This window comes from Lithobates pipiens, unplaced genomic scaffold, assembly GCF_037356315.1.
Source record: "Lithobates pipiens isolate NorthernLeopardFrog02 unplaced genomic scaffold, aLitPip1_a1.2 Scaffold_27, whole genome shotgun sequence".
NCBI lineage: Eukaryota > Metazoa > Chordata > Amphibia > Anura > Ranidae > Lithobates > Lithobates pipiens.
The window spans coordinates 94640565-94662346 of NW_027507788.1; the positions used below are offsets into that span (position 1 = coordinate 94640565).

General features: G+C 43.6%; 1 protein-coding gene across 1 annotated transcript in view; it reads left to right on the top strand.

Moving 5' to 3' along the window:
- The first annotated feature begins 3866 nt into the window (after nucleotides 1–3866).
- Nucleotides 3867–21782, top strand: part of BCAM (basal cell adhesion molecule (Lutheran blood group)) — a 140373-nt gene continuing 122457 nt past the window's right edge. Inside the window, exon 1 of the mRNA XM_077457231.1 lies at nucleotides 3867–4154. Coding sequence (XP_077313357.1) covers nucleotides 4118–4154 — 37 coding nt within the window. The 5' untranslated portion in view covers nucleotides 3867–4117. The remainder of the gene's footprint in view (nucleotides 4155–21782) is intronic.

The following is a 21782-nucleotide window of genomic DNA, read 5'->3' on the forward strand; positions in this document are numbered from 1 at the left end:
ACAGATAGCTGCATATTATGGGCACAGTGGCTTCAATTGATGATTTTGTTTCAGTATTTTTCAGTTCGTTTGGACCTCCCCAAAAATGTTAAGCCTTGAGACGGTCTATAATGTTAATGGGTGCCTCGACTGAAAAAAAGGTTGAGAAACAATGGGTTACAGCACCTCTTCTGATTATTTTTGGATCCCTATTGTAAGTGAAGCTGGACATCTACTGCTACTTTCCTTCTCCCCTCCCGATCCCCTCTGATCTAATTAGGAGAGCATTGTTTGCTTTTTGTTCAATCTTTGATGAATCTTCAGAAAAATCATACTATGTATGGGCTGTCTAATGGTGGCCGTTGGCCCTATATACAGTAAGTATCTGAAATAAATAAATAGGATCAATGCAAAGTCTTATTTGTGTCACAGGAAAAAACACATGCTTCTTCTGCGCTATGTGTGAATGGGACGTTGGATTACCTGGCTTCTGTCTATACTGGCCCTAGTATGTGTATACCCTATGTATGTGAGATAGGGATCTTAGATTATAAATTCCTAGAGGGCAAGGAAGCATGGTGTGAATTTTTGGCTTTATATAAATACTTGTAGCCGTTAGGTCATTGCACTTCATTGGTTATTGTTACATTGTATAAAAAAAATGATTGTAGTATTAAGTATCTAAATGAGAAACAATGACTCCTTCCTGGCAGGAATCAGGTTTACAAATGCACAATGTCTGAAAATCCCTAATGTAATATAATGGATGAGTAATGAGATGCAGATGCTTATTTGAAATCTCTGCTCAGTCATTCTCTATGACTGCAGATACAGATTCATATTTTGCTCTAGCCTGTCACCTTCATGACAGGAACATGGGGGCGGTCATTGCTGACTTGTTTTCAATGGTCTTTGTTCCAGGGCTGTCATTCTAATCTTTTCCTCACTATCAGATGAGTTCATATCTCGGAATCAGCATGCAGATGAAAAATGTGAAGACAACTGATTTGCACATTCTTGTTCTAGGTTAATGATTTTCTAAGCAAAAAAGCAAGACAAAGATGATGGCCTTGAAGCTACACATTGACAAGTAATAGAAAAAGAAGAAAGCTTTTAGCTTGTTTGAATCACCGGCCATGTCACCTGCTGTGGTGCCTCTTCTGGTAGTGGAGTCCAATGATCCGCTTGCTCTAAAGGCCTAATCGCCGCCTCTTCTCCTTCATGACACTTGAAGATTTCAGGACCTCTTTGAGGCACTCTTCTTTCAGCCAATGGAAATGTTTACATCACTAAGAAGTGACATGAGCACTTTGAGCACCCTCCCCCCATGTGTACAATGGCACGTGTACATACAAATGCCTTCAATAAGTCAACCAATAAATGGCCATTACATTCAAGAAAAAAATCTTATGGTGGGTCATTAATAAAGAAGATCTGTAGTGAGAGAAATGTGTTGCTTGCTAATTTCCCTCTAAAACACAATTTTCTTGGCTGTCTTGACTTTCTGAGTTTCTAACCTGGAATAAGCATGCTGCAAGTGAAAGTAAGTTAAAGTGAGAACTCCTGATATGCATACATGTTCCAATGCGCAACCGAAAATGTTGTATGTGTAAGCTCTCTTAGGTTTTGTGTAGAGGAGTGTGAACTTCTTGTGTTTGACATTAAATGGAGGTCAACAGATTACCATTTATTTCAATGGTGCAGTGCGGCCTTTCTCCACCAGGGTTCCATGGAACCTTCCAAAGGTTGCTAGGGGTTCTTTGAGCAATTAACAGTCTCTGCCTCCTCGATATGGGACCACTAATACCCAAGGTTTTTTTCTGAGAGAATAGGTGTAGGTACTCCTCCCTGGGTGATCTCTTGTCTCTGCCCCCTACCTACCTCAGAGCACCATCTCTTGTCTCTGCCCCCTACCTACCTCAGAGCACCATCTCTTGTCTCTGCCCTCTACCTACCTCAGAGCACCATCTCTTGTCTTTGCTCCCTACCCTCCTCCCAGTACTGCTTTATTTGTTAAAGCAGAGGTTAAAGAGGAAGTAAACCCTGCTGGGTTTTTCTTCCTTTCGTCTTCCCTGCAAAGTAAAAACATAATGCATCACATACTAGCACATTATGTGACACCTGCAAAGGAAGCCCGCGTTGTCCCTGCTGCAGGCCGCATTCATTTTTGCTTGTCTTCCTTCTGGGACCGCGGACTCAAGCTCTGTGAGTGGCTGGAGCTGCGTGATGTCACTCTCATGCATGTGCGCAGGAGCAGCCGGTCACGGCACACTTGCATGAAGAAACGCCACGTGTTGCCGTTACTTCAGAGCACATGCGCCAATGACATGATTGGTGCAGTAAATAGTAAATGTCTTCTGAACGGCACACATTTTTTACAGTACCTATAGATAAGCCTTACCTATAGGTACAACTTCCCCATGGAGGTTTACAAGTCTTAAAATAAATATTCTGCACCACATACTAGCACATTATGACCGACTTACCTGTAAAATGGATCCCTCCAGCAAAGTGATGTCACCGCTGGCGGGGCTACCATCTTCGCCTGGGTTTGCAGGCTCCATACTTTTGAATAGCCGAAAACCGTGATGAATTCACTCCCATGAATGTGCACGGAGTTGTGATCGTGGCACAGCTATGAGAGCACATTCATCATACCCTCAATTCCGAGCACAGTGTGCATGCGCTGGTGACGTCACCGGCTACAGAATAGGTGAATATCTTCTATAAGGGGCACGTTTGGGACATATTCATACCCACAGGCAAGCTTTATTATAAGGTTACCTGTAGGCAAAAGTGACCAAGCAGAGTTTACTGCTGCTTTAATGATAACAAGAAAGGCATTAATATAAATTCCCTGCAGCCCACATCAATAGGTTCCCATGCGCAACAATAGCCCCCCATGCCCAGGTACAAAAATACCCCCCCTCACCTCAGCAACAATAGATCTCCCAAGAGCCATCATAAATCAGGGGGCCTGCTCATTAGAGCTTACAATCTAAGAGATGTTAATAAGGTTGAGAAAGAATGATGTGTGAATGACAGTCCTTGACTTGCTTTGCATTTCTTGATTTGTGTTCCCATGGTAGCAGCATGTTTTTTCCCCAAATGATATATTATTCTATAAATTACATATAAATGTTATACATTGTTAAATACAATAATGAAACTGTAAATAAATATATGTAAATGAATATAGAAATAATACACATATGATATTATTATTTTTTATATAAGAAGTTCATTGGTGTCAGTGGGAGTGGTATTTTTTTATTTATTACAATACATAAAATCATGTAAAAATTTGAAATTCTATAAAATAACAAATCATATAGGAAGTGTACTGGGGTCAGATAGGGTATTGTATTTATTACAATTCATAAAATATATAATCAAAATAATAATAATAGTAATAATAATACATAATAAATCTTATAAATAGTGTACTGGTGTTAGGAAGTTGAAGCAGCATTTTTTGTTACATTAAATAAAAAGATGTACACAGTGAAAATAAATAAATGATTAATATTATTAATAATACTAAAAAATAAAAAAGGATAATGGTGTCGGTGGGAGCAGTATTTTATTTTTTACAATTAATATATTATATTTCTAAATTGTGATTGTTAGTATTTTAATTCTAATCGAATCATACCCAGTGCAGTGGTTTAGTGAGTGGGAGCAATATTTGTTATAATAAAACGATATAAACAATGACAATATGTAAAAAGAATATAATAATACAATGATGTACACAGTGCAGTGGTGTCGGAGTGGGCGGGACGTGTGATTAATATTCAGTAGAGGGGCGTGGCCCCTATCGCAGGGAGCGGTCTAGTATGTATGAGTGGGCGGTCCCTCATCCCGTAGAGGAGTCTCCCCTCTCTGTCCCTTTTATTCTCTAGCCGGGACTGCAGCGGAGATCTCCAGTCATCTCTGCACCAGCACCGCCGGGACAGGGGGACAGAGCCCAGGACAACACCCGGGACAGCTCAGGGGGACAATCAGACAAGCCCGTCCCCGGGACACCTGCTGGTCCCCCAGATCACCCCTCAGGACACCCCCTCCCACCCGGACACTCCCACACCCGACACCCCGCACATCACACCCCCCCGACACCAGGACCGGAGAGACCACCATGGAGGTTCTGCTTCTCATCGCAGCCCTGCTACCCGGTGAGTGACAATGTCTGATACCAATTGTCCTGTCCGTGTCACCGCGACACCCATCTGTGTGTGTGTGGGGGGATCGGGAATAATAGACACCCATTATATATGGAGGATAAGAGTCCCACACATTCTATTCGTCTCACTTTATTCGTCTGTGTATCCTTCTATCATCTCTACTCCATCTGCTGCATGTATATCACCTATTCTCTCTTCTCTTCTCACTCCACTCTTTATATAGCTTCTCTAATTGCACAGATGTTCATCCATTCCCCATTTTTCTATCTCCCCCCCATCCATCATAACATCTGAATACTTATGCCTCTAATCTAAGCGGAATAACATAGAAATAACCATCATCCATCCACCAGTCCATCCATCCATCCACCAGTCTGTCCATCCATCCACCAGTCCATCCATCCATCCACCAGTCCATCCATCCATCCACCAGTCTGTCCATCCATCCACCAGTCCGTCCATCCATCCATGTAATCAAAGTGGAATAACATTTAAATACCCATGCATCCATCAGTTTGTCCGTCTGTCCATCCATTCATCCATCCGTCCATCCACCAATCAGTCTGTCTATCCATCCATGTAATCAAAGAGGAATAACATCTAAATACCCATCCATCGAGAATAATATTCAAATACCCCCCCCCCCCCCTCCACCCACCCATCCATCATAACATCTGAATACTTATCCCTCTAATCTAAGCGGAATAACATAGAAATACCCATCATCCATCCACCAGTCCGTCCATCCATCCATGTAATCAAAGTGGAATAACATCTAAATACCCATCCCTCCACCAGTCTGTCCATCCATCCATTAGTTAGTCTATCCATCAGTCTGTCCATCCATTCACCAGTTTGTCTATCTATCCATGTAATCAAAGTGGAATAACCTCTAAATACCCATCCATTCAGAATAATATTCAAATACCCCCCCCCCCCCCTCCACCCATCCATCCATCCAATCAATTTGTCCGTCCATCCATCCAGTCTACCAACATATCCTTCCCATATAAATGGAATAAAGTCTAACTATCCAGCAGTCCCCTATGAATTATTCTGGTATATCAGGTGAATGGAAAGGGATTTCCTTCCACATCTGGTGGTGTTTCTGCCATAGAAGTCTATTTAGAAGAGTGACATGTTGTCTTCACTGTAGATCTTCAGAGGGTTGGAATGTTATTGAGCGGATTATTGACTTGCATAGTATTGGATTGTATATGGGCAAGGGCAGTTGTTGGTGCATAATATGTGTGTGTATATATATATATATATATATATATATATCATTTTTTTCTTATCTGCTGAGTGCCAAGGGGTGTGGTCTTACAACATTTAAGATGTGTTTTTTTTTTCAAAGGCTGATAGTAGAGTTATCTATAGCTGATATGTATCCTGGTACAGTTGTGTCACATTCTGTGAATACATTTCCAGCGGAATGCTTCGTCACGGTGCCCAGATGCCAGCTCTACCACTCTGAGTACAATTACCACTTTCCGCACATGCAGCCTTGATATTCCAGCCGCATGGGACCCATATTATTCACCGCATTCCTTTCCATTTATTATTGATTATCTTGTCTGTTGTGATGGTCCTCTGGCTTCTCCTCCTGGAATAACGTGTACCAGCTGTGTTGGCAGGTTGCTCTAATAAAATTCCTATTACAGTTCTATGTGGTGTCTAACTTAGGCTGGTCTAATAACCCAACACCTCTCCATCCACATTAATGGATTATATCAGTAGGGTATTACTTTTAGTGAAACCTGGTTGTGATTGGGTGATGGTACCCATAAGATATACACTATATTGTCAAAAGTATTAACGCTTGCCTTTATCACACAACTGATGTTGGACGAGAAGGCCTGGGTCGCAGTCTCCACTCTGATTCATCCCAAAGGTGTTCTATCGGGTCAAGCCCAGTTCCTTCACCCAAAACTCACTCATCCATGTCTTTATGGACCTTGCTTTGTGCCCTGGTCCAAATTATTTGTTGGAGGGGGATTATGGTGTGGGTATGGGCTTGGCCCCCTAGTTCCAGTATAGGGAACTCTTAATGGAATCAGCATACCAAGACACTGAACAATATCATACTCAACTTTGTGGGAACAGTTTGGGGATGGCCCCTTCCTGTTCCAACATGACTGTGCACCAGTCCATAAAGGCAAGGATGAGTGAGTTTTTTGGGTGGAGGAACCTGACTGACCTGTACAGAGTCCTGACCTCAACCCAATAGAACACCTTTTGGGATGAATTAGAGCAGAGACTGTGAGTCAGGCCTTCTCATCCACATCAGTGCCTGACCTTACAAATGCACTTCTGGAAGAATGGTCAAACATTCCCACAGACACACTCCTAAACCTTGTGTACAGTCTTCCCAGAAGAGTTGAAGCTGTTATAACTGCAGAGGGTGGGCCAACTCAATATTGATCCCTACAGATTAAGACTGGGATGCCATTAAAGGTCGTGTGTGTAAAGGCAGGTGTCCCAATACTTTTGACAATATATCGTATTTTATTAGATAGATGGCATACACAGTTCACATTTTTGCTGAATTGGCTGAAATTAGAGCTTTGATTGGCCCTTTCGGCACCACCCAACTTGAAAAAAGTCAACCTCAATTCACTTTTGTTGAAGGAGCCAGTAGAAAAATGTTTGGCCAATCAGTGCCTGCATCCAATCAGAATACAATAGCCAGTAGTGGGCATTCCTCTGTCTATGCTGTTTAGCTTGGATGTAGGAATTGATCAATCTGTCAACTGATCGGCGAGTGACTTTGGTGATTCCAAGAGCCGTCACTGACTTTAATCACCTCTGCCTCAATTCTGTTTTTCACAAGGTTAGGTGACCAAAATCTCCTGCCAGGTGTGAGATTTGGAGCAAGGAGCACTGCGCATTTCTGTGCTTGTTATCTTACGCTTTAAGTTCCTACTGTGATTTTTCTGTCTTTTTTGTAGATGAAAACTCTCCCTTCTGTAGTTATTGAATCTGCTTCCAACATCTGTAGGACTCAAGCTCTTATCACTGCAATCCCTTAGAAATACAAACTGCCAGCCTTTTCCTAAAGTTGAAGTCCAACCATGATGGGTGGACTATTTAAGTGTTCCAGTTGACAACCGCCAATGCAGGGATATTCTGGCAGGTCATGCTGGGATTTGTAGTCCCTCCACTCCTGGGGGTTAGTATGTCTTTGCCCGAACATGCTTGTGAAAGTTGTAAATATCCGTTCGCTCGATCATCCACACAGTAATTCTTGAATTCCTTTGATCTTCCCTGCTGTGTGATTCACATCTTCTAAGTAACCATCTCCACGCTTCATTTTAGCGAAACTCTTGAGAATTGGACGCCGCGTTGTAAAGTGGCGCCGTTTGCTTTTACCAGACATAATTAAGGAGTGTGGGGCTTGTTTAACAATTTTATGCAATGATTACCTTCATAAAGTGTAGAATAGAAAGACCTGAATTCGGTGGACTGAGATTATTAATTATCACAGTTATTTATATAGTGCTGACAATTTAGGCAGTGATATATATATATTATTCACATCAGTCCCTGCCCTCAAGGAGCTTACAGTCTAAGATCCCTAACTCATATTTTATATATATAATATATATATATATATATATATATATATATATATATATACACTATATTACAAAAAGTATCGGGACGCACATGAACTTTAATGGCATCCCAGTCTTAGTCCTTAGGGTTCAATATTGAGTTGGCCCATCCTTTGCAGCTATAACAGCTTCAACTCTTCTGATTGGTGTCAGTGGGAGGAATGGCGTACCATCATTGGTGTCAGTGGGATGAATTTAGCCCCATGATTGGTGTCAGTGGGAGGAATGGCGCCCCATTGTTTGTTGTCAGTGGGAGGAATGGTGTCCCATCGTCAGTGGGAGGAATGGTGTCCCATCGTCAGTGGGGGGAGGAAAGATGCCCCATCGTTAGTGTCAGGGGTAGAAATGACATCCCTTCTTTAGTGTCAGTGGGAGGAATGGCACCCATCGTTGGTCTAAGTGGGACTTGTGGTGCTCCATCATTGGTATCAATGGGAGGAATAGTGTGCCATTGTTGGTGTCAGTGAGAGGACTAGTGCTCCATTGTCGGTGTTGGTGGTAGGATCTATTCTCCACTGTTGCTGACAGTGGTGATAATAATGCCCCAAGCACTGTATGAAAGCAAGCAAAGGGCCACAGTTTGGAGACCACTGCTATAAAACAACTAGTTTGTGAGATCCGGACTTGTTGACCTTTCAGCTGAAGTTCTCTTTGGGCCGATCAGGTTCCCCACCACGTGAAGCTTCTCCTTCTTGGTTTTCATCCTAAACATGCCTGGAAACACCAAAGGTCTTGCGTCTTTGGGCCCTGGCAGTGTGTTGCTTCGTGTCTTAATCAAGCAATGCTTTGTCCCACTGAAACAAAGCCACCTGGTAGGGCATGGTGGTGAGTTTCATTGAGTGCATTGGCAGCCTATTATTTTCAGTGGGCATTCTTAAAGTGGTTGTATACTCCTTTTTTTTTCACTTTTACCTACAGGAAAGCCTATATATATATATATATATATATATATATATATATATAAAGGCTTACCTGTAGGTAAAAAAAAATATCTCCTAAACCTGTACGGTATGCGGCGCATGCGCACAAGGGGGATTCTCGGCTGAAAATCCGGCAGCGGTCGGCCGGGATGAAATCTCCCGCGCGCATGCGCGGGAGTGACGATAACGCGGCTCCAGCCACTCACAGCGCCGGAGCCGCGATACCCGGAAGAAACACATGTCAGCTCCCTCGGCGTGGATCGGGCCAGATGTCGGGGCCTCGTTCTAAGGTAAGTATTTCATAATGAGCTAGTATGCGGTGCATACTAGCTCATTATGCCTTTTGCTTTGCAGGTGGTAAAAAAAAAAATTAGGGGGTTTACTACTGCTTTAAGGCAGTGCATGTTAACACGTGACACTATTGCACCACAAAAACACAAATGGACCCTTAGGCTGGGTTCACATATCAGCACGCAGCGGCTCATAGCACGAGTCCAGTGCGTCCTCATTCACCGTTTCAGGTCCGATTTCAGACTGAATTTTTGGCTGAATTGGGACCCGAAAGAGACCAAAAAAATCACAGGGCTCCTGTGCAAATCACACCAGAGCCTTTGAGGAGATATGTGAACCAGCTCCATAGAGAGCCAGTCGCAATCTCCTGCTGTGCGAACACAGCCTCAGATTTGGCTGGGAGGGCATGCTGGATCTTGTAGGTCCGTAGTGCTCAAATTGCTACCCCTTGTGGTCTGACACCAACACTAGCATAGGGCCCCACTGGGGTAAGCAGTTGACATGAACAAGGATTGCAGAGTCGGCATGTACTGACACCATCCTGCATTCAATTTAAAGAAAGGTAAATGCTGCACCAAGCACTTATCTATATTGGGCCCTCCAGCTCGGCACGCATTTTCTGCACCAAGCTCCGAAGATCGCATGAGGATCACCAGGAACGTGCCCTGAATCCTCCCTCCAGGCTGCTGGGTGTCTGAAGATTTAAAGTACAGGTTACTTCCCCCACTAGTACACATATTGCCAATTACTCAGTATTTGCTGCCTGCTAAAGATTCATGCCTGGGGGATTTACAGTGCTGGTAAATTAGACAGATCCCCGGGGGGCCCACACTCATTTCCATTATTCTTGGATTTAGCTGTCTTTATTTTTTTTAACAGCATCGCCTGCATATTAAATAGTGAGATTGCAGATAAATTGTTGAAGGGAACCTGTCATAAAAATGGGAGCTGTCCTTATTGATCGCTCCCAAAAAGTGCTGGTTGACTGGCTTTTATGCCGACCCTGTGGCCCCTCAGGTAGGAGGCATTTTCAGAAACAGTTTGGAAATTGAGGTCACCTTATTTCTCTTATCCCGCGTACACATGAAAAAACTGAAGGCTTTTCCAATGGAATTTTGCTAAAGCTGTCTTGCATACACACGATCGTACCAAATTGTGACCGTCAAGAACGCGGTGACGTACAACACATACGATGGGACTAGAAAAAGGAAGTTCAATAGCCAGTAGCCAATAGTTTCCGTCTCGTACTTGCTTCAGAGCATGCATAGTTTTTGGTATGTCGGAACAGCATACAGACGAGCAATTTTCCCGATAGGAATTGGTTCAGTCGGAAAAATATAGAACATGTCCTCTTTCTAGGTCCCTCAGAATTTTCAACGTAAAAAGTCCAATAGGGCATACACACGGTCGGAATATACGATGAAAAGCTCCCGTCTGACTTTTTCTGTCTGACATTCCACTCGTGTGTAGGCGGCATTAGGGTCAGTTTACACCACATGCAGTCCAGTGCATTTTTTCTGCATCAAAAACTCATAGAAAATAGGTTATATGTTTTCCAATGGCATAGTTCACACCAATGCAGGTCAGTTCAAGGACGTTTCAATTCCCCATAAAAAAAATTAGAACATGCATTTTTCCTGCACTGGACTTTACTGGAACGTGGTAAAACATATCAAAAATGCACTGGAACACATCAAAAATGCACCAGACTCCAGTACATTAGGGAAAAAACAGGAGAAAATAAGAAAAAAAGCATCTCGAATGCATCTTATATAGGATTTAGGTTGGCCATACAGCTTAGATTTCTCCATCCGCACTAATCCGCAGGGGTGCACAAATGCCCCCCGTGCTGGCTATCTTATTCTAAAAACTAGCACCTGTGGCTGTCGGGCTGCCTGAACAGTGGCCACATCTGATTGGATGCAGTCACTGTTTGGCCAGTAATTTGCCAGCAGGCTCCTTTGACAAAAGTTCATTGAGCAATCGACTTTCTTCGAGCCAAGTGGTGCTGACAGCGGCACCCATGGATCTAATTTCGGTCATTTCAGCAGGAATAGGACTAAATTTGAGCTGTATTGGGCAGTCTTTATTTTTTCCTTTAGGTACTATAAGTGAGTTTACTGAAGTAAAGAGGTGATTTTAAAGACAATACTTTTTTCCAAGGGCTGGGCATAGACACTTAGACAGCTCAAATTTTGGTTGTTCAGCTCATAAAAGAAAATCAATCGGTTCCTCCTATCCATGCTAGCAGTGTGGATGAAGGAATCTCAATTGTATTCGGACGGCCATGGCACTGTCTGAATTAGATGGCGTCTGGATATTTTCTCACTGGACGCCGTTGATTTTGAAGTCCATATTTTTGAGCCGGTGATGCCTGAAGGACCAGCCATAGTTTGAATTTTGACCAATTTTGTATTAGGAATGAATGGAGGTAGCCCCCCCCCCCCCCCCACACAACACCATTCACACAAACATGGAAATAACAATAAAAATATAACGCAGCATTTTTGTGTATTTATATCTTTCCCTTGGTGTGGCTGGATGTTGACCTCACATTAGAACTCTGGCCAAACTTTCTTTTCCTGATGTTACTATTGCGGGGAAGAGTTTAAACCTCTGTCTGGTCACCTTGTGACCATTGTCTCTAGGATGGAAAGTAGGGGGAAATCCAAAATGTATGTTTAATATCATGATAGTAGCAGAGGAAATATGGCCTTATTGAAAGATGTCCTTCTTGGAGGATAACTACCAAACATGGGATTTCTCTGTACTTTGGAGAGATTTCTTCTCTACTTTTTCCCATGATTGTAGAAGGTCAGTCAAGTTTGTGGAGCACATTAGAAAACAGGATACTGGGGGAACCCAGAGTTTGGAATCCACAGTCAAATGAGATTACCAGACCGATATCCAAGAGTCCGAAATATTTTATTATTACTAGTTCATAATAAGGTGACGTAGAACATCAAACACTTTCCAGGTACTGTAGCATTCCACCTTCATCAGGGAAACAAGATGATCGTAGTCAAAAATTGTGATGTTGTAGCTAAGTCAGGCAACATAGAAATCTACTGCCTGGATAAGCTACACAATCACTGTTTTTGACTATTGCCATCTTGTCTCAGTGATGGACTCTTTGATTATTGGTTGGGCACTTTTATATTAGGTTCTGAGTGCTCTAGTAAAAAGTCTGACAGCGGTTCTAATATTTTTCTACTGTAGACTTTCATTTTAATGTGACCTTGTCCTACCGGGTCAAAACAACAAAAAAAAAAAAAGGAGTGACCATACTTAGCTTTCTGGTAACCCTGTGTCATAAAATGCTTACGCATTTATAACAAACATGTAATTCCTGCTCAGTGCAGTGGTTTTGCACAGAGAAGCCCCGATCCTCCTCTTGTTGGGTCCCCTGCCGGTACTTATGGCTCCTCCCCTTTGACGAGTGCCCCCATAACAAGCCGTTTGCTGTGGGGACACTCATGCGTGCTTGCTCCTGAGCCCCGCTCTGTGTGTCCATAAGAAACACAGAAGTGGGGCTGGGTCCCACCTACTGCTCCCTCGTCACTGGCTGCTATTGATATCAGAGGGAGCCAATGGCTTCCACTGCTGTATCTGAGCCAATGAGGAGGGAGAGAGCTTTGGCTCTCATTCACATTGCTGGATGGAGATCTGGCTCAGGTATGTATTGGGGGGGCTGCAGGAGGAGCTGCACGCAGAAGGTTTTTTACCTTCATGCATAGAATACAGTAAGGTAAAAAACGTTCTGCCTTCGCAACCACTTTCATTTTCCAGTGTCAATGCAAGGTATTCAACACCACCTGGGTGTAGATACCCCCCCCCCTACAGTTATTACCTTTTGTATCATTTGACCCTCTAACGAGCAGGGCCCTCTGATTCCTCCTGTACTGAATTGTATTGAAATTGTACTGTCTGCCTCAACGTTGTAAACCACTGCGCAAACTGCTGGTGCTATATAAATCCTGTATAATAATAATAACTGCTGCACACTGTGGTTCCTCCCACGGACCCGAACATTACTACAAGACGCATAAACCAATGGGAGGAACCACTGTGTGTGGTGGGGGAAACAGGTATGTGACCCATCTGAAAATTTGAATACTTGAAGCAACATGGACCAGCATCATGTTAGCATTTCAAGACATGGGCTGCCGGAAGGATACGTTCAGTGCCTATTCTTTTTACAGGTATGTCTTTTTGTAGCCTAGAGTCTTTGGTTTAAATTGACATGATACGGTCAGGAAAATATTTTAAAGCTGTGTACAACAACATACCTTTCCTGAAGTGCTGTAGCTGAACTGATTGAATATGTTGGATTTTCTGTCCCATTGTGTTGTTATCCCTTGAGGCATACAGGCATCAGAGATGTCTATTCGGTCCCCCTCCACCTCCCCCTTTTCCATGAGTATAGGTGTGTTTCTCTAATGTGATTGTACAGATTTCCATAATGATCTTTTATATGAAGAATTGCTCAGTGGCTGGATTGTGGCTTTATTGAGCAGCATACACTTTTTATTATAAAGCAGTAGATTTTCTGTTCTGCTATCAGATGTGTGAATAATTTCTGATAGACTGTTGCATGTAGCTTTTTGTCTTGTTGAACAAGACAGGCCATTCATCATGTAGAGAAATCTAGCCTGCTGGCTATGGTATTCTGACAGCTGACACCTGTGTCTGTCAGAATATCTAAACGGTGGCTCCTTTTATCTACATTTTTCAGACTGAAGCATGTCCATGGGCATGCACACAGAGTGCGCCGGAGGTGCCTGGGCACACCCTAATCACCCTGTGCGACGAAGATTCCCCCTGCTGAACGCCCCTACCCACGTGACAGCTGAGGCTACAGAGAAAGGGACTGGGGAATCTCTGTCCTCAGTCCCTTTCTCTGCTATGTCACCAAAGCCCTTTAATGGGGCTCCTAACAAATTGTAAAATATATATATATATATATATATATTGTAAAAAATAACAAAATAATAACAAAATAAAAGAAAAAATAAATAAAAAAACTACTAACATCAATCTCATTCCAACTGCCACTTTGCTCTACTCACACCCTCCTCTGCTCTACAGACACCATTCATTGCTCTACAGACACCGTCTACTGCCACCGTCCACTGCTCTACTGACACCATCCATGGCTCTACTGCGCATGTGTGTTTGAGTTTTGGGGTGCACATACTAATGCCATAGGCTGTGCACACCTATGACAATATCCAACAGAGAGGTGCCAACAGGTCTTCCCACATCAGTAATTGGCCAAAATGTCATAATTTTAGGGCCACCTTTAGACTACCCATAGCCATAAACTAAAGCTGCCCATAGATGGTTCGAAATTCAGCTGGTTAGTAGGGACCGGCTGAATTATGAACCATGTGTGGCTGTTCCCTCACAACAGAAATCGATTTACTGATTGACTTCTATTGAACAAGCTTGTTGGATTTTTTTTTCTCATTCAGAGGCTGCGTCCGCTGATTGCATTCTGACAGCAGGACTCTGCGCTGTCAGAATATGTCAATGTCCGAATGCAGAGGATTTGATTGTGTGAAGGGAGGAATCTGTTTGTTCCATTTATGTCTAGCATTGGTGGTACCCATTGATGATTAAGGAAAGACCTGTAGCTGATTCTTTGAATATAAAGAGTAGATCAGTAAATTTTGCTCATTTCTGATCTACAGAAATATTTTCCATAGGCAAAAGCTGTCCGTAGATTGATTGATTGTTTTTTTTATCAGCCAACTGGCTGATCAAAATAAAAAAAACGATCAAACAAAAAACAAACGGAACCCATCCACACTTTCAAGGTGGATGATGGAATCGTCCGCTGTGATGTTGTATTCTGTCGAACAGTCCTGCTGGAAATCCTTGTTCGATCATCCGCTTGTAGCACTGATCAGTGTATTCTGGTAGCGAGGATTCCCCATTGTGAGAATACAATAGCACAGTGGGGAAGATTCCTGTATCCTCCTCGCTTGTCCGCTGGTTGAATAGAAAAAACAAACCACAGTGTAACCAGCTTAAAGCAGAGTTCCACCCAAAACTGGAACTTCTGCTTATCTGTCTCTGCCCCCCTTCGGTGCCACATTTGGCAACTTTTGGGGGAGAGGGGAGCAGGTACTTGTTTTTGACAGGTAACCTGTCCCCACTTCTGTCGGACCTCACCATGGCGATGTACGTCAGAAGTTCGGACACCCCCTCCTCCTTTCCCTGCTGCCTGGCATATGAGCATGTAGCGCACTTTGTGCATGCGCAGTAGGGGGAAACCTCAAGGCTTCACGGCTGGGCTCCCTTACCGGCAATGGCAGCGGCAGCACCCGATAGTTGATAGAAACATTGTATGTGGTGCAGACATCGCTGGATTCCAGGACAGGTAAGTGTCCTAATATTAAAAGTCAGCAGCTACAGTATGTGTGGAGGGGGGGGGGCCGGAACCCCGATTTAGGTTTTAGACTTGTGTCTAAAGTGCTTGCGCCTCTGAAAAGCGATCTGCTTGGATCACTTTTAGAGGTGTTTGAGAGGCGGTGAAGAGGCACACCTCACCACCTGTTTTAGCCCTGTAAATGCTGCACCAACACACCACAACTGCATGCATCACATGCATTTTTTTAAGGTGTTTACAGCATTTGCCCATTTAAGCATCAGATCTGAGGGCCTTACTGTCTGCCCTATGCAAAAACAGCAATAGTTTTTGCCTTGGGCGTGAAGCAAAGCATTGCATGTGAGCACCCCTGTCTTGAAAGGGGGGGGGGTCAGTTGGGCCCCCCCCCTCAAAATCCAGTCTAAACAGAAAATCACATCATTTTAGAGATCCAAGCAATCATGATTCACATGTATCATTTAATTTTCTACAGATTGTCAAAGTTGATATATTTTCAAGTGATCCAAAATTTGGGAGCTGCTTGCTCTTTAACTTAATTGATGATTAATTCGCTATTACAGCCAACAGCATGAATGCAAGGGTGTCATTATGGGGGATTTATTCCCAATGACCCCTATTAGGCTAATCTTTCCAGGGGTTCCCTGAGACCAGAAAATTATTTGAAGGGATTCTCTGGAGGAACCATGGTTGAAAAACCCTGCCCCAGAGGTTGCTAGGGTTTCCTTGAGCAATGAGCAATTTCTGTCTTTCAGATACCGTAAGTTCCCACTGACACCATGTCATTCTGGCCACTCTGTAAGGGGGACATGCTTCCCACTTACCACCACCAATATAAAGTGCATTTTCCCAATGACCCCAGTGGACTAATCTTTCCAGGGGTTCCCTGAGACAAGAAAATTATTTCAGGGGTTCCTCTGGAGCAGGGTTTCTCAACCAGGGTTCCATGGAACTTTAGGCTTCCTCTAGAGCAGGATTCCTCAACCAGGGTTCCTCCAGAGGTTGTTAGGGGTTCTTTGAGCAATGAGCAATTTCTACCTCTCAAATAAGGTCCTACTGACACCATTGCCCTTTTTAGATATCTGTACGGAGGCAATTCTTCCCAGTGTCCACAAGTGTGAAGAGCATTCTTCCCACTGACTATCACACTTAATGTATCATGAGTTGTAGATATAGACATTTTTAGTAGGGGTTCCCTGAGACTGGAAAGTTATTTTGAAAGGTACCTTGGTGTTAAAAGGTTGAGAAAGGCTGCTCTAGAGGTTACTTTGGCAGGTTGCGATTTCTCCTCTGAAATACGTTCCCACTGACACCACCATTGATCTATTTAGCTACCTGTAAGGGAGTAATTCCCACTGACCATTACACTGAGGCTGGGTTCACACTATTGAAAATTGGATGCGGATTCTTCCTCATCAAATTCACAATAGCAGTAGATTTTGACAGGCTCCCTATGGAGCCAGTTCACATATCTCCAGATGGATGGAGCCCTGTGCATCTTTTGGTCTGTTTCAGGTCCGAATTCTGGCAAAAATTCGGACTGAAATCGGACCTGAAACGGTAAATGGGGACACACCAGATTCCTGCTGTGGGCCGTATGCGAAGACAGTGTAAACCCAGCCTAATGTATCAAAAGTTTTAGATATAATCATTTTTAGCAGGGGTTCCCTTGGACCGAAAAGTTATTTCAAGGGTTCCTCTTTGTTGAAAAGGTTGGGAACGGCTACTGGAGATACTATAAAAGTGTTTCCAGTCCTCACGGTACACCAACAGGTCATGTTTTCAGGCTTTCCATTATTTTGGACAGGTGATATGATCAGTTTTAATGCCTTAGGCTGGCCATACATTATACAATTTTCTTATTCAATTTTCCTTTAGATTTACCAAAACCATATAATATGAGGTCAGACCTAAGCACTTTCAATACATATGCATTCAAGCAGACCCCTGTACTACAGTTGAAGGTAAATCTAAAGGAAATTGAATAGTGTATGGCCAGCCTTAGTAATTACCACAGTCGTTTCAATCCTGAAAACATGACCTGTTGGTGCGCCTTGAGGACTGGAATTGAGAAACACTTTACTATGATGACTATTTCTACAGATGAACCCATATAACATGGGCAACACCAATTAATGAAGCTTCCAGGTAAGGGGAATGCGTCTACGTGCAATTTGGTTCATTATCATAGGATATGCCTAAAGAGCGTTCATCAACAGAAAAAAGTTCAATCCCAGAAATCAGTTTGGTTGGAGACGTCTGCCTGTTTGGTGGATTCCTTTGCTTAAAAATGTGTATGCAATAAACCAACGATGGATACGAACTTCAACATTCCTTGAGTCGTCTTTTATTTAGCCTAAGCCTGGAATTGACGGTTATTGTACAGAATGATGTCCCTGTGCTTGGCTGGTGGGTGCACAATGAACAGGTTAGAACAAGCTTTGTGTACTCTGTCATTTCACAGCAAATTCCCAAATTCCAGACATGGCAAAACATCACCCTTCCCCAGCACACAGAACCCCCCTCTCTGCAACAACAAAGAGAGGCAGGGCCCCCGCCTTCATGCCGCCAGGTGTGAATCACTCTCACACTGGAGTTTGGAATCTCCGCAGAGTCTATAGAACGCGGCATGGCAGCAGCGCCGAGGCATTGTTGCCAGGAATTATCCGCCCAATGTCCGCTCATTCCCCCCCGCTTTCATCAGGAATGTTAAGATGCAGTCACTTAAGCCACTTTGCCGCAATGGGAGGTCCGCAACGCACAAGTGCTACTTAATGTAGATGTAAACCCGGTCACTGAAATCTTACATGAGGTTTAACTTGTTAATGTCGGTATAAAAGTCATTTTTCTGTACCTTTCATTAAAATCATACCTGATCTCTGTTCAGACACTTCTTATAGGGTGACAACGCTCTGTCCATGTGTCCCAGTGGTACTCCTGTGTTGTCATCCCAACATACAGGCAGGGCTGGTGCAACGATTTTTGACACCCTAGGCGAAACCTAATTTTTCTGACCCCCTTGGCTCTACCCCCTTTGCCCTGCCCATGTATACTCTGCCTTTTTAATGAAGTGCCCATCAAATGCAGTCCCACCAGCGGCCATCAGATGCAGCCTCACCAGCACCCATCAATGAATGTTTGCTTGCTTCCATTCATTCAGGAGGCGGGACACAATCACAGTCCGCCGCCGCTACGCCTCTGACACTACGCCTCTGACACTACGCCTCTGACACTATAGCTGCGTACACACGAGCGGAATGTCCGCCAGAAAAAGTCAGATGGAAGCTTTTCGTCGTATATTCTGATTGTGTGTATGCCTCATCTGACTTTTTTTTTCTCAAATTTTGACGGACCTATAAATAGAACATGTTCTAAATATTTCCAACGGAACCCATTCCTGTTGGGAAAACCGATCGTCTGTATGAGGTTTCGACACACCAAAAATGACGCATGTTCTGAAGCAAGTACAAGACGGAAGCTATTGGCTACTGGCTATTGAACTTACTTTTTCTAGTCCCGTCGTACATGTTGTACGCCACCGCGTTCATGACGATTGGACTTTGGTGTGATTGTGTGTACGCAAGACAGTTTCAGCGGAATTCTGTCAGAAAAACCTTCAGAGTTTATTCCCACGGGAAAACCGGTCGTGTGTACAGGGCATATGACATATGTGTGAATGGAGTGGTGACTGCCTACTGATGATGAGACTTAGTTGCTTGCTGCAGAGAGAACAGAGTAATAACATCAGTGGCCGGGCGTCCTCGGCGGCTTCCTAGTTTGCCTAGTGATAGCACCAGCCCTGCATACAGGCTTCCCAGTGTGACGATTTCAACACACTTTACTCAGGCTGGTCCACTCTTGGCACCATCAGGATACCCACATTAGAAATACCATGCAGCCATCGTTTGAGTAGTCAGGAACTGGTTGTAAAGAAGCTACAGGGGACCAGCAGCAATGGGATGCAACAAAAGGCATTTTATTAAAATAAATGTTTGAAACACAGGTGCATGCATCTTTTCAAAAATACCATGCGATTTCCCTGCAGTTTAAAAAGACCACATTTTTAAAACTTTTTTTTAAATATTTTGTTATAAGAGTTTGCAAACGGGCAATTTTTCTCCTTCGTTGATGTACGCTAATGAGGCAGCACTGATGAGCATCGATAGGTTGCAGTGATGGGCACTGATCAGCAGTGGTTGGTTACACTGATAGGTGTTGGTTAGTTGGTGTACAACTTACACTGATAGGCAGCACTGCTAAGTGGCACTGACACCACTTGTGGGCATTGATAGGTGGCACTGGCAGGGGATACTGGTGGCACTGGTGAAGCAGAATTGCCTCTTCCTCTTCGGGACTGATGTCCCTTGCACATAAGACAGTGATCGGTTTTTTTTTCTACTCACGCTGTCAGCACAAGGAAGGAAAAAAAATGATTACCGAGCGTTTGTTTACATCATGTGATCAGCTGTCATTTGCTAACAGCTGATCATGTGGTAAGGGGCTGGGATCGGCCCCTTAATCGGATCTGTGATCACCTGAGTCGCAGTGACCTGCAGGGGGCGCATGCAAAGGGGAGGCCGTCATATGCTGGCCTCCTGGAAATTCAGATCCGCGCTGTGGCCTTCATTCAGCTATAGCGTGGACGCCAAGAGGTTAAATCTCCAAATGCCAACTTTGTGCCCTTTTGCAATATATCTGCATGGAATATGTGGGTGTACGCATATACACACATACTGATGCACACAGGTATTTATATTTATGGATGGCTGTATTCAGCACCTGGGTTTTCTTGGTGCAGAAAAAAGCCACCAAAAATGAAATGGCTTTGGCCACTTGTATGATACCTTCTGAGTGGGCTATGTTAGCCACCTGAATTCCAATTTTGGTTAAACTACTGCAGCGGTTGTGGTCAACATAAACTTGTAGGACAACTTTGCAGGATGTCTCACTACCAGGGTCACTGAGAGATTTAAGGAGATAATCAGTTGCCTATCCAAAATTGAAATGTCTTTGACCACTTGTATGGATGTCATTACAATCTGAGTGGCCTATATTGACTTGTACGTCCAAATCTGACATGGTTGTCTAGCAGTTGGGTTCACCGGGATCATCTCCTGTGGGATAATTTTGAAAGCTGGAGAAAATAATAAATCTAGAGTACAGTAATTCTTATCGATGGTCACACACACTGCAATTTTGTAGCAACAGCAACCACATCTAAACAGTTTAAAAAAAACCTGCAACTTGTCACCAAATGTTTCTGTGAAAACTGAACAAAGACTATAGCTTTTGGTGGTAGCTTGGCTTTGACCTATTCAACCATTTTTGTAAAAGCTAGTTGGTATTTCCACAGCCTTGTGTAATTTATGGTTTGCTCTGGGTCTCTGCACCGATTATTGTAGTTTACACTATCATAAAACATGCCCAATAATATTTACATAGTTAAATTTAATGTATAGAGAGGCTTTTCTCAACCTTTTTGACCAGAGGAACCCTTGAAATCATTTTCAGGTATCAAGGAACTCCTGCTTAAATTAATTGATTGGTGGTCAGTGGGTACTTATTTTCTTGGCCAGTGAAAAGAATGCCCCGGTTTCAATGGTGGACAGAATGTTACCCTAACAGACCGCTATGTAGATCATTGTTGTCTTTGACGTAGCAATCTGGCTGTATGCTATGTATGCTATGGCACACCCACGATGTCCACATGGGGACAGTTTCTTGGTACTAGATCGTGTACACCCCAACTCTAGGGGTGGAGACTGGGACAAAACTCTTTTACAACACAAGATGGATAATGAGTTTGGGAGCTACCAATCCACCTGGCCTTAATGACCATATTAGCTTCAGACCCTTCTTAGAGGGCTTTACATCTGGCTCTTGAGATGGTCTAGAGACGTGACTATTTACTTTGAGATGTGTAGGCCAATGCGCTATGGTTCCTGTTTCCTCCTCCTTTCCCTCCCTTTTTTTTTTAAATATTTATTTATGCGATCAAGGTGAATACTCTGTCAGGGTTCAGCTATCATTCCCCCAGCATCTTTAAGCTAGGTGCCTGGGGGTGTGGATAGGTTTCTGTCCATGCCTTCCTTTCCTTTTCGGTGCGTGCTGTTTGTCTGGTGTGGGCGCTCCCGCTATGTGGGGGTTGTGCATCCGTACTGTGCGTCCTTGACGTGCTACATGGTTAATGTGCGCGCTCCCGTCATTGGGAAGGATATGGCGCATATGAGCCATCGCTTATGGTATGTGTTTGCTTTGGGCTAAATAAAGTTTTGCTGCCCCTATTTCTCTGCCCTCTTCGGGCTCACTTCCGCCCTTTCTTCGCCTCCTCAACATCCGCCGACGCATGCGCACATGATGCGCATCCGTGTGGTGTGTGCTCTTTTTTCTTCTTGGAGTT